Source organism: Polyodon spathula, chromosome 1 (genome assembly GCF_017654505.1).
Source record: "Polyodon spathula isolate WHYD16114869_AA chromosome 1, ASM1765450v1, whole genome shotgun sequence".
NCBI lineage: Eukaryota > Metazoa > Chordata > Actinopteri > Acipenseriformes > Polyodontidae > Polyodon > Polyodon spathula.
This window is the reverse complement of record NC_054534.1, coordinates 37990171-38002415: the sequence shown is the minus strand read 5'-3', so window position 1 is coordinate 38002415 and position 12245 is coordinate 37990171. Positions and strand designations below refer to the sequence as shown.

The 12245-nt window shown below is 37.7% G+C and overlaps 1 protein-coding gene across 2 annotated transcripts; it reads right to left on the bottom strand.

Moving 5' to 3' along the window:
• Nucleotides 1–284: 284 nt before the first annotated feature.
• On the bottom strand, nt 285–11749 carry LOC121318266 (interleukin-7 receptor subunit alpha-like). Of its 2 annotated transcripts, none has more exons than XM_041254758.1 (8): nt 11594–11749; nt 5559–5691; nt 4768–4937; nt 4061–4227; nt 3468–3633; nt 2423–2519; nt 2227–2302; nt 285–1977 (listed from the first exon to the last, which is right to left on the bottom strand). In XM_041254758.1, exons 1-8 carry the CDS (start codon nt 11667–11669, stop codon nt 1549–1551), a joined length of 1314 nt encoding a protein of 437 aa, XP_041110692.1. In that variant the 5' UTR covers nt 11670–11749; the 3' UTR covers nt 285–1548. The 2 variants fall into 2 exon arrangements, with proteins under 2 accessions (XP_041110692.1, XP_041110702.1); XM_041254768.1 differs by lacking the exon at nt 11594–11749 and adding an exon at nt 9111–10128.
• Nucleotides 11750–12245: the final 496 nt, after the last annotated feature.

Sequence of the window (12245 nt, the reverse complement as noted above, 5' to 3'; positions counted from 1 at the left end):
CTTTAGCGTTGTACAGTCCCAAAATCAGTGAATATTTATGTTTATAATTCCAATTCCTTCAGCCTACATTGTTTAAAAAAAAAAAAAAAAAAAAAAAAAGTGTTGTACAGATGTTAATATTTGTTGTGATGTGCCGACACAAAACTTACATTAAAGGAGAAGGTTATTAATATAGTAATTTGTCTTGATTTAAAAAAAAAAAAAAAAAAATTACGAATATGACCTATGAGGAACATAAACATTTTCTTCAAAAAAATAATTTTGGACAGCATTGTGAGGCTTGATAATATATTTAATTTTAATTCAAATAACACAGAAAACAGCCATGACTATTGTATAGATCTGCGTTAGATTAATTTAGATTGGAGACGTCAGCTTAAATGGTTTGTAAAATATTAGCAGGTGTAGAGGCAGGGGTAAATTTCAGAATTCATACCAGCTTCATTCACAGGGGTGCCTTATGATATTAATAGAATATTAAACAGGTAAATAGTGAAATATTTAAAACATTTACATAATATAGGGAACACCTTTTTGTCTTTGAAAATGAATGAAGGCATGAAGTCTTATATCAGAGATGCAGTCTAAATCTGATTGAATACGAGTTAGAAATTGTGTGTTTGTTCATACGCAGTTACACTTGAATTACTAACACCTTCTATAGTGTTAATGTAACATGCATTTTTTTAAGTGAAGTCAATAAAGATAAGCTGGATGCATCTAATGTTGGAGACAATGGAAGAGCAGTCCTATTGCTTTTTAATCAAGTGTGCAGGTTCATTTTACAGTAAATGTATTAAAATTGTTTAAAAATGTAAGATAAACAAAAAGAGAGTGATTATTCTATAAAGGCTTTGACAACCTGTTAGATGAAGACAGCAGAGAAAGAAAACACAACTCTGGAGATTATTATGCTAGTTTACTAAATCCATGGAAATTCTGAAGTATACTACAGGATTGTGTGAGAATCTTGTTCTTAATTCTTGAAACTTTTTTGTGCAAAATAAAAAAGCAGAAGGATTTTAACTGTGTAAGACCACTAGCAGCCAATGCACTTTGAATGAGTAATGTGAAAATAATATTCCACTTGCTATTACTAATCATTGTACTATTAATACACATTTAGACAAACAGTAAAAAAAAACAAAAAAAAAAAATTACATTTACTATATATAATTAGCTAAAATTGCAAAAAGTTAAATACACATCTCTTAATCCTTTGACTGACCAGCAATGGATTATGAATATATAATGCCTTGATTTACAATATTAAAAACATGCTGTTGCAGTTAGTGTAAGCCATAGCCAACAACCATGGTCAATTTTACATTGCTACTTGATGTACTGTGCTAATTTACACCATAAAGAAACTGAATTTAATTGAATTACTATTGATAGGTAGATTTCTAGATAGATAGATTAATAAAAAAAAAATAGCCCATAATATTAAAATGAAACGAAAAAGAGTTGGCCCTTTGACTACTTGATTCGATTCTTGGGAGATGCCTACATGTGGATGAATTAGTAAATGTTACGTGTGGGTACAATTCATTGCGTTTTATAAAAATTGGACATTGTGACATATGCCTCATCTCGTCCAGTTGCCTGACCCACTTGAAAACCCACCTGAGGGCTTGAGGCGCACACACTGTCACTCACAGGCTCGTTGTTTGAGGGATTACTTCCTGAGGTTGTAATCCCGGGAGAGCAGCCTTCTATATCTGAGGTAGCCTGAGGGTCGGCACCATCTTCATTGCATCTTTCACTCAGGAGCCATTGGTCCTGGGCCTGGGACACCACAACATTTGGCAATTCGTTTTTCAGATGCAAACTCGGCTGACTCCTCTCTTGTGTGTCCGGAGGGTCAGTAGGAGGAGGGAAAAGCAGGCATTCAGTGATAACCTTTTCTTCCATTCCATTAACCATGTGAATGTTGTGGTCTCCGAATGTCTCCGGGTTGAAGCTTGCATTATGACCCTAGATTTGAATAAAATGTGTTATGGTGGTTATTTTTTTTTTTTTTCTGGTCAGGAAAGCCCCACCAGTGAGCCAACTTAGTTGTAATGATTTCATTTTTTCAGTCTTGTGTCAACAAACCCAGTATTATAAAACCTTTCAAAATGTTTAGTAAAATTAAAATTACATCCAAACAGTTTAATGTAATGTTAAGGTTCCTTACTTAATTAACTAATTCAAACATAAACTAGAAAAGAAAATTGCACTGACCTGACCTTGCTTCTTATACATTTGCTCCAAAGTATTTTTGGGATTTGGAATACTTGGCCAAATACATGATACGATACTGAAATAGAGTATATATATATATATATTGTTAAATTACAATGAATAACACCCATTTAAAACAGTACACGTACACTCAGTAAATATACGCATTAACAGGGTATATATTTGGGAAACCTACTTTTCCTTCCAGCGCACAAAAGCAATTGCAAAGATGATGAGCAGCAGAATTAAGATGGCAGGACTGAGTGTATAAAGTAATACAGATTTATCAGGATCTGTGAAAAGAGAATGAAAAGGTTACGCTAAACATACACGGGTTGGTAACATACAACAAATAATTTTACTTGATATTATTATTATTATTATTATTATTATTATTATTATTATTATTATTATTATTATTATTATTATTATTATTATTATTTTAACAGAGCACTTTGTTAAGTGTTATTTATTTCCCTCTAACCCCCTTTCAAATTCAACAGTTGGCCTACGCAGTTAATATTCAGCATGAAACATTAACTACTGACTGTGAATCAAGATTATTTGCCAGGGGTGAAAAAAAGAAAAAAAAAAAACAGTGCATTTGGAGGGTCTCTTGAGGTCTTGCATAAGTGTCACCCTATTTATTACTGGATTTACTGACACATTGCAGTTAACAGGTTTCAAGATGATGTGTTCATGAATAACTCCAGTCTGCTGTGTTATTTAAAAAAAAAAAAAAAAAAAAAAAAAAAAAAAAATTATATATATATATATATATAGCCTCCCATATGGTGCGCTCTTTCTTATTGAATTACTGTTAATAATTAATTTTGTTATTTTAAAAATTGATTGCATATGGGTTATTCCATGTTAGTCGCAATAAATCTTTTATGCAAAGTCCAGAGGTCACAATAATTGTATATGTGTGAAGGAGTACACAATCGAAAAGACCATATAGATTATTTGCTAGTATTGCATTGCACATGTAAAAATGTAAGACAGACCTTGACAGAGTTTGTGTTATATTTAGAAAGTGCTTCATAACTTCAGTTTTAAATAAAATCAGCAAAAATATTATTTTAGTTTTATTGACCTCCGTGCCAGCCATTTACACTATTATATGCTTCCGGTATGTTGTCAGAACAAAATATGCTTAGCTCCATTATTAGAAAATATTTTACTCTGCCAAAAATTGGGAAGATGGCCATGCCAAATACTTAAAAAACATATACACTTACTTGTATGTACTGCAGGAGTTTTAAAAGTTGCCACATTGCTCCAGTCACTCCAATAGCCTTTAAAATATTCCCCATTAGGGATAGAACGACACTTAACTTCATAAATTAAGTCAGGCTTTAGATACTTCCCTTCAATCTTTAGGGGCTGGTATGTTATGTTTTGATACTAAAAAGCAAAGGATGAAAATAGGGTTAAATTTTAAATGATTTTTTTCCCACAGACAAGTGCAAGGCAGATCAGTGGTTGACCGCAAACAAAACCGATTGTCCCGCAACACAATTGCTTGAGCATCTCCAGCACACCACCATACTTCTGATGATTTTGATAGAAAAACCAAACTAAGTAAAGTGGACAAATATTTTGGCTAATAGATGAAGACATTAGCATATTGGGCAACTTGACTATGTTTGATAGAATGTTTGAAGTCACTGATGCTTTAAACACTCCTTATATAAATAATAGCAACTATGTTAACATTTACACAGAGGTTTCTTACTAGAAGTTTAAACATTTTTTAAAATTAATTACAAAAGAAAGAGGCCTTTTTAAGGTTAATACCAAAAACAAAACAACAGAAAAGTACCCTACGTACCTCCCATTGTCCACTGTTCTGAATTCTGAAAGCAACAGAATGGACAAGTTTTTCTGTCAAGTAATCATTTGACGTTAATACAGAATATGGCGAGGCAAATGTTATGTAGGACGCATGTTGTTTTTCTGAGTAAGAAGCATTCACATTGTAAGGTGCCATTGGTTTAACTAAAAAGAAAGAAAGGAAAAGTCAGCTCCTTCAGATTAAACACTTGTCACTTACCTACAGTATTTAGCAAAAAGTTTTTCTTTGCATGTAGTAATTGTGTATTGTGATTAAACAATTCCTGATAACATAAACAAAGTATTTAATGGTTAGATTTTACTACTAGGCTTTTCAGTGAAATCAGGGAAGCTTACTACTCTGTTGTGAATGTTCACTTGATAGAGTTAAAACTTACTTACACTTTTATCCTTTGCTATTCATGACGATGATTAGCAACAAGAGTAAAGTGACCACAAGCCACTGCCACTACACTGGGCTAAAAACAACCTTCAGAAGCCACTGCCACTACACTGGGCTAAAAACAACCTTCAGAAGCCACTGCCACTACATGGGGCTAAAACCAACCTTCAGAAGCCACTGCCACTACACAGAGCTAAAACCAGCCTTCAGAAGGACCCATCCTTTCTTTTAATAGATGAAAACATTAAACTCATTTTCTGGATCACATTCACGATAAGTATATGTTACAAATGAATACTTACTAATGTGTCTCAAGTTTATTGCTTGAGAGAAGTATCGGTTTGAGGTGGTTGTGAAGGTGCGAACTTCATATGTCGAGACGGGTAAAAATTCGTTTGTGTTTAGAACGTATCTATTGTCATGGTTATCCATTGTCATGTTCATGCAGCCTTTAAACTTAACAAATTCACCGCTGTTGGAATATCAATACAATTAAAGTTTTTTTTTTTTTAAACCAAATGTAAATGCAAACACATAACAATCCACAGTTGAAAAAAGAATCATATTAAAAACTTATTTTTGTTCAGGGGTTACTTCTTTAAATAGTTTTAAATAGTCTGTAACTACAGTACATCACCCAACAGAGGTAAATTACTTTTGTAATCAATAATTAATTGTGGCATCTACGTCAATCTCTTTCACACTGCCTGTCCCTCAGTCTCATGTGGTTTGAATATGTTTTATGCTTGCTGCACAGCTGCAATACGGAGGGTGCATTATGGTCAGGATAGCTACTGCTTCATAGTCTGTTTTTATTGAATCTCTTGATTTGTATACTGATCATGTATGTTATCTGAAAGAAAATAGTTTGTATTCTGTAGTTACAATTTGTGTGTAACTACTATTATCAGTGGATTTGAAACTGCTTGATTTAGCAAGTGATGAGCATGAACTAAACATCAGTATGCTTTAGTTGATGAACAAGAGAGTGTATAGAAAGTGGGAGGTGACTATATGATATCTATGCAGTAAACCTTATACAAAAATTAAACCAGTTTTGAAGAACATGAATGATGAACTATTGTGAACTTACCATACTTGCACTGTACTGTTGTAACTTATCTCTCCATTGAAATCATCCATTAAATTACACACCAGGAACTGTTTCAGCTGCCGACTCAGGTGGGACAAACACTCCATTGGTTCAATTGCCTCATCCACGGTCTCTTCAAAATAGCAAAATACAATCCAATGTTGTACATTAATTGCATGGACATTGTAAGGTTTCTTTCTTTGTGCTTTTTGGTTTGTTTGCATTGTGTGTAAAATGTCACAATCCTCTGCAGAGAAATAAGTTAATACCTGTGTGACGCAAAGTGGTTTGCAGTAGATGTGATGCAGTGCTTAAACAGATGACAAACAACAAAGTTCACCGTCCAATCAATCCTTTATTTGTTTTTATAATCTGAGTTGTTTGGCGACCATAAATAATAATCCTTGGCAACAGTGAAACCTCAGGGTTCAGTCCCAAAATAATAAACACAGTATAAACACAGAACAGAAACACGATCACAAGTCCACAGTGAGTGCTAACATACAAATGGTGAAATACAATTTATTAGTGAACAGTAGTGCAGTGTTCTCCGGGTTGGTGCTGGCCTTAAGCGACAGCTCCCAGTACGTGTTAGCTCTCCATCAGAACAATGTTTGCAATTAGTATGACAAAACAAACAAACAAACACTAAACACGGTTTTATCACAGTCCTTCAGCAGTTCTCTCATAACCATAACAAAGGAGCAGTTCACTTGGCCACATCCCCTTTTGTACCTTCAGCCACGCCCCCTTGGTTAGCGAGTGCAATCGCTTTTCTTCCAATCCTCGATTGCCACATCGCCTCCCGTCTGGTACGATGACTTGGTGTACTATGGCTCCGCCCCCTTCCTGGATGGGAGCATCTTTTTATTAAGGTACAGGATAGGGTGTTCTAATCCATCTACCTTATTAAGACCACCCTCAGACCAACATCTGAAGCGTCGGTGTAGAAGATGAATCTTTGGTTTAACTCTGGTGTAATAAGGGTAGAGGTCTGGCAAAGTCTCTGCATAATAGTATCAAATGCCCCCTGACATTCTACTAACCATTTAATTAAATTTGGTGTACATTTTCTAGTGAGGTTTCTAAGAGGTTGACCACTGTGGCATACGCAGGGATGAATCTTCAGTATTAAATGGTCACCCCCAGTAGAGACCTCACCTGGGACTTGGTTTTGGGGATTGCCACGTTCATCAAAGCCTGGACTTCGGTGGCTATGGGTTTCACCCACCCATTTCCCGTAATAAATCCCAAATATTGAGTCTCTAATTTGGCGAATAAATATTTACTCAAGTCGGCTGTCAGCTGGGCTAAGCTTAGAGACTGTAGGAAGGCTGTGGTCCTAGCCAGATGCTGTCGCCAGGTGGAGCTGTAGATAACCACATCGTGAATATACACTACTGCATACAAATGATGTGGGTGTAAGACCTGGTCCATCAGTCTCTGAAAGGCAGCAGTCGTACCATGTAGCCCAAACAGCATGGTTGTGAAAAGGAACAGCCCTTCAGGAGTTGAAAATGTGGTTTTCTCTCTAGAATTGCAGGTTAATGGGATCTGCCAGTATCCCTTCGTCAGGTCCGAAGTGGAGATGAACCTTGCCATTTCCAGTCTGTCGAGGAGCTCGTTGACCCGATGCATCAACTTAGTAATAGTGTTTACCTTACAGAAATCAACGCAGAAGCAGTTGGTGCCGTCCTTTTTGACCACTATCACAATCGGACTGCACCACTCGCTCCTCGAAGGCTCAATCACCACAAGTTTATACATCACCCGTACCTCTTTGCTAATGCCACTCCGTCGACTTCCCGGGATCTGGTAAGGTAAGACAATCTCGGAGTAGGAGCACATGCCGCACTATATTTGTGGACAAGCCTTTGTGCTCTTCCCACCCCTGTCTCAGATGTCCTGAAGGGACGTATTTTTTTATATTTTGTATACTTGCAGCAATGATTGAGACAAGAAGTTAGTTTGCTCTGGATGGCCCAGTAACCTTGCCCTCTCGGTCACACTGGGTACCAACTCCCTTTGATGGCCGTTTGATACCAGCCGAGCTTACTCTCACCAGACCCCAACCTCATCTCATTGATGCTCCCTCCCATTTCTCGATTCGTCTCTCTTTTTTTTGTTTTTCTAAGATGAAAACGGGGGAAAACAATTCAGTTTGTAAGGGGAAAATGTCACCAACCATTTCCCATTTCCTTTTTTTCTGCCAAATTTACGTGTGTGGCTGGGACTGCCATTAATTTCACCAATTCTTTATAGTTTGGCCACTCTCAGCCCAGAATTATTGGTTGTGGTAGCCTTTCCGCCACCCCTACCACCAGGTGGCGTTTAATCTGTTCCACCGATAAATATACTTTTAGAACAGGGTATGTCGCCGTGTCTCCATGGATACAGGAGGTAGCCACCTGACCTTGTGGCTACCATGACACACCACCCAATAGAGCTGTCCGAATTAAGATCTGCTTGCACCCTGTGTCCACTAATGCGTGCGTTTTCACTTTCCCTATAACCACATCAACAAAACAAGGCCCTTCTCGACAATTTCCCCATCTCCTACCTGTTTCTGATGGCAAATAACACGTCGCCATGTCACACTCCATTGCCAATGAACAGAACCGGGTGATGTCTCCAGATTGATGCCATCTAAAACAGACATGATGGGCAGAGAGAACTGGGGCTACATATTTTTCCTGCTCTTAATAAGGCAGTAGGGCAGGGGCAGTGTATTTTCCCCGGCTGGGGTCTAACCTTTGCCTCCATGGTGGAGAGGTAAGGTCGCCCATTGGGGGCTGGGTTCTGGGAGTTCTTTGTCCTGTCCCTGGTGGAAGTGGAGTAGAGGAGGCAGCCAATCCTCTGCTGTTCCATGGAGAGGGAGAAGTCAGTAGGCTGGTCTTGGAGGAGATCAGGGAGTCGTTGAAGTCCTCCACCAGGTTTACCGCCTCTTCCAGGGTGGCAGGGTTGTGGTGCCGTATCCATGTTTGTGTTTTGGTGCTGACCACATGGCAAAACTGCTCGGTGATCATTGCCTCACCCATCTGTACCCCCGACTTCTGGGCTAGTGGTTGCACAAACGTTGGGCATCCACCCTGGGGCGGGTATCCTGTGGCCTCTGGTACTCCCTGAAGCACACCGGTGTGTTTCCCCTGTGATGTTCAATTGTTGGAGAATGGGCAGCTTCACTTCGGCTTCGGTGTCCGTCATGGCCTAATAAGCTGCCTGGGCTTCCCCAATCAAGCAGGGTCTTAACTGGCTTGCCCAGAATTCCCAAGGCCACAATGCGGTGGTAGCCAACTGTTCAAATGCGACCAGGTATATCATTTTCTGCGCCCTCGCCTTTGGGGCCATCATCACTGGTCCTGTCAGTGCGCTTGGCTGTAACACGTAAATGCTAATGTGCAAGTGGTGAAATACAATTTATCAGTGAACAGTAGTGCAGTGTTGTCTGGGTTAGTGCTGGCCTTTAGCGACAGCTCCCGGTACGTGTTAGCCATCTAACAAGAACAAACGAGTACAATTAGAATGACAAACAAACAAACACTAAACACTCACTGTTTTATCACAGTACTTCAGCGGTTCTCTCGTAACCATAACAAAGGAGCAGTTCGCTTGGCCACATCCCCTTTTGTACCTTCAGCCACGCCCCCTTGGTTAGTGAGTGCAATCGCTTTTCCTCCAATCTGCGATTGCCACATCGCCTCCCGTCTGGGGCGATAACTTGGTGTACTGTGGCTCCGCCCCCTTCCTGGATGTTCGACTTCCAACTGACCCTGGAATGAACTGCCAAAATATTCAGGCCGCAGCACACTGTTATTGTTGCACAGCACCCTCACTGGTCGGGTTGGAGATTTATAACTAAGATTAATTCTTTTTCTGTCACACTGTGGTACAGTGGTCATTGACTTCCTGATTTAATTTGTTGTCTGTGGTACAGATGCTCTGATTTGTACTATTATTATGCATATCGGGCAACTCAAAAAGTGTATTGTTTAAACTACCAATAAGCTGTTGACATCAGTCTGTATGAGCTTTAAGGCTTGTTGGTATTCTTGTGCCAGATAAAAGTAGCCATCATTGGATGATGGAATGGTCATGCAAATGCACATGATTGGACATAAACTACCTGTAATAAGATGCCAGGAATAATCAATTGATTTTTCACTTCCATTACCCACTGGCCAGGTCAAGAGTGAGAACCATTTTTTAGCACCAAAATGTAGTTGATCCTTGAAAGGGTGCAGTGTTGACACCATGAAGTGTAGCTGCATTCCACTGATATGCTTAGTATTAAACTTTCATCCTTCCTTAACAGTACCACTGGTGCTGCCCATGGACCCTTCACATCACTGGTTTCCATTATCATCACATAATCGCTGAACTCATTCTATGACTACAGCTATGCAAAAGGGTATTATCTGAGGTGGCACTATTACCCAAGCAAAATACAGAAACTTTTATTGTGCAAGAACCTTTCTGCTCATTTACGGGTTTCTGGGGCCTTGTTAGGTAGACCCCCCTCCCTAAATACAGTATAATCGTAAATCTCGAGAAACTACTCACTTCTAAATATTTTGTAGTCATTTTTGTATTACTTTAGTATAAATACATGTTAATTTGGATCCATATGTTGTTTTTTTCTGACTTTTTTTTTCTGACGAAAAGACACACATTTGCCTGTTTTCCCATTGGAAATAGTGATATTTTGAAATGTCACTGTCCTGGTCACAAAAGCAAAGTTTGTGGGGAATAATAGCCATTTTCTATACTTTTGAGGCATAAGCAATTAGGAAATAACATTTACTACCCAGGAACAAAAATTGTGTTACATAGTGTAATAGCTATTGGTTGTTTTTATGATCATTTTTTTATTTAGGATATTAAGTCCAACATGACGATGCTGAGAACACGAACTATTACAAAAATATCAGAGCATAACACATTAAGTAAATGAAAAATATTAATCAATAAACTAAAAAAACAACAACAACAACAACAACAAACAAAACCAAAGCAACAATATAATATAAGAAAACAAAACAAAAAAATTTTTTATATGGGCTAGCTTCTTTTAATTTTGTCAACCTGACCCCTAATAATAACTTAAGATTTTGGTGCAATTGTCACATCATTTTCCTCCAGTGACTATAGAACATTTCCAGTAACAAGTAAAAATGGACTTTGGGTTCACCATACCCAAGTTATACTTGCTTCTTCACTCCAAAGGCTTTTATTCCAGAAAGATGCTCCTTTTAAAAAAAAAAAAAATATGACCAATGCCACCCTGTCATTCAGTCCAGATTCAGGAAGCTTGTTTGTTTGTGGATGCTTGCCCACTACCTTTCAGGCTCTTATCTTTATCATTATCACAGTCCTTCTGTCTAATATTGCATCAGTCATGGGGTTATTTTTTACTGTACTGAAGTCTTAAACTATGTCCCTGAAGAGTACTGTGAGAATAAATATTGTCAGTTCAATAGCCTTGTTCCTGTGAAATAACGCTTATTACTCTAAATTAAGAAGTTTGGTAAATGCTATTTGGTTGACATTTTGTACATGTGGTTAGGAAACCTATGCAGTGAATGAGGAAAAACAAAAAAACACATAGAATGTAGAAGAGCAAAAACTTTATCATACAGTTAAAATTCAGGCTGCTAGTTAAACATCTCTTGACCATAACCTTCTCAACACATTTACTGTAGGTGCTGTTATATTTAAGCTATTTACTTCCAATTTGCCCCCAAAATGTATGGAAACACCCTTGTGCATGCAACAAACTTGTGCTTCAAAATCATGAACATAATCTTTACAGTAGACGTGTCATCTAAAAGAAATGTGTTTTAAACCATTTTGGTTACACTTATGGTATGAAGAACATTTTCATTTCAGCATTAGACCTGAAATACATCCTATTATTACTAACAGAGCTTACTACAAGCCATGTCAAGACCTTCCTTTATTACTAGACACAAATGATAAATATAAACTGACTCAAAAAAAAAAAAAAAACCACAGTATATATAGGCAATGGCACTTACCATCATCTCCTGATCCACTTTGTCCAAATACAGATGGCTGAACCATAAGTAGAATGGTTAACATTAAAGGTTTCATTTTTTTTTGTTATAGTCACATGCAAGGTAGAGCTGTATGGTGGTGCATTGACTTGAAGTTGTGTGTATATTTAACTTGACTCACTGATAAAAAACCAACACAGTTCTGGAGCTTGTGTGTTAAAAAAAACCTTGACTTTTTCGTAGTCAGGCAAGAGTGCAGAGAGCAGAGAGAGAGAGAGAGAGAGAGAGAGAGAGAGAGAGAGAGAGAGAGAGTGCATGAGAAGAGGTTTGTGAATTGGCAAAAAAAAAAAACAGGAAATTCTAAATATTTTTAAATAAAGAGACTAAGTATAAATATGTTTACTTTCTCTTTCTGTGAAATCAAAGTATATAAAACAGAGTAGAACTGCCAAGTGCAAAACAAATGAAAACATATCCCCACACAGACTAAAATAAAGTATTTACTATTATCTTGAATTTTATCTCATTTACATACTGCATACATATGTGTGCATATATAAATAAGGTGAGGGGTGTAGTGCCACCATGGGCAGCTGGGAAGTCAATGATTCAACATACATGGTACTATAGTTCTGGAGGTATATGTGACCTTGTAGCTTGAGATGGAAATCTG

Excerpts from the sequence above, each read along its gene's own strand:
- LOC121318266 (XM_041254758.1), bottom strand. The coding sequence starts at position 11,669 with ATGAAACCTTTAATGTTAACCATTCTACTTATGGTTCAGCCATCTGTA. Across the intron at positions 3,634-4,060 it reads AGAACAGTGGACAATGGGAG|TATCAAAACATAACATACCA; the intron begins GTACGTAGGGTA and ends TTTGCTTTTTAG. Across the intron at positions 1,978-2,226 it reads TGTATAAGAAGCAAGGTCAG|GGTCATAATGCAAGCTTCAA; the intron begins GTCAGTGCAATT and ends ATTCAAATCTAG.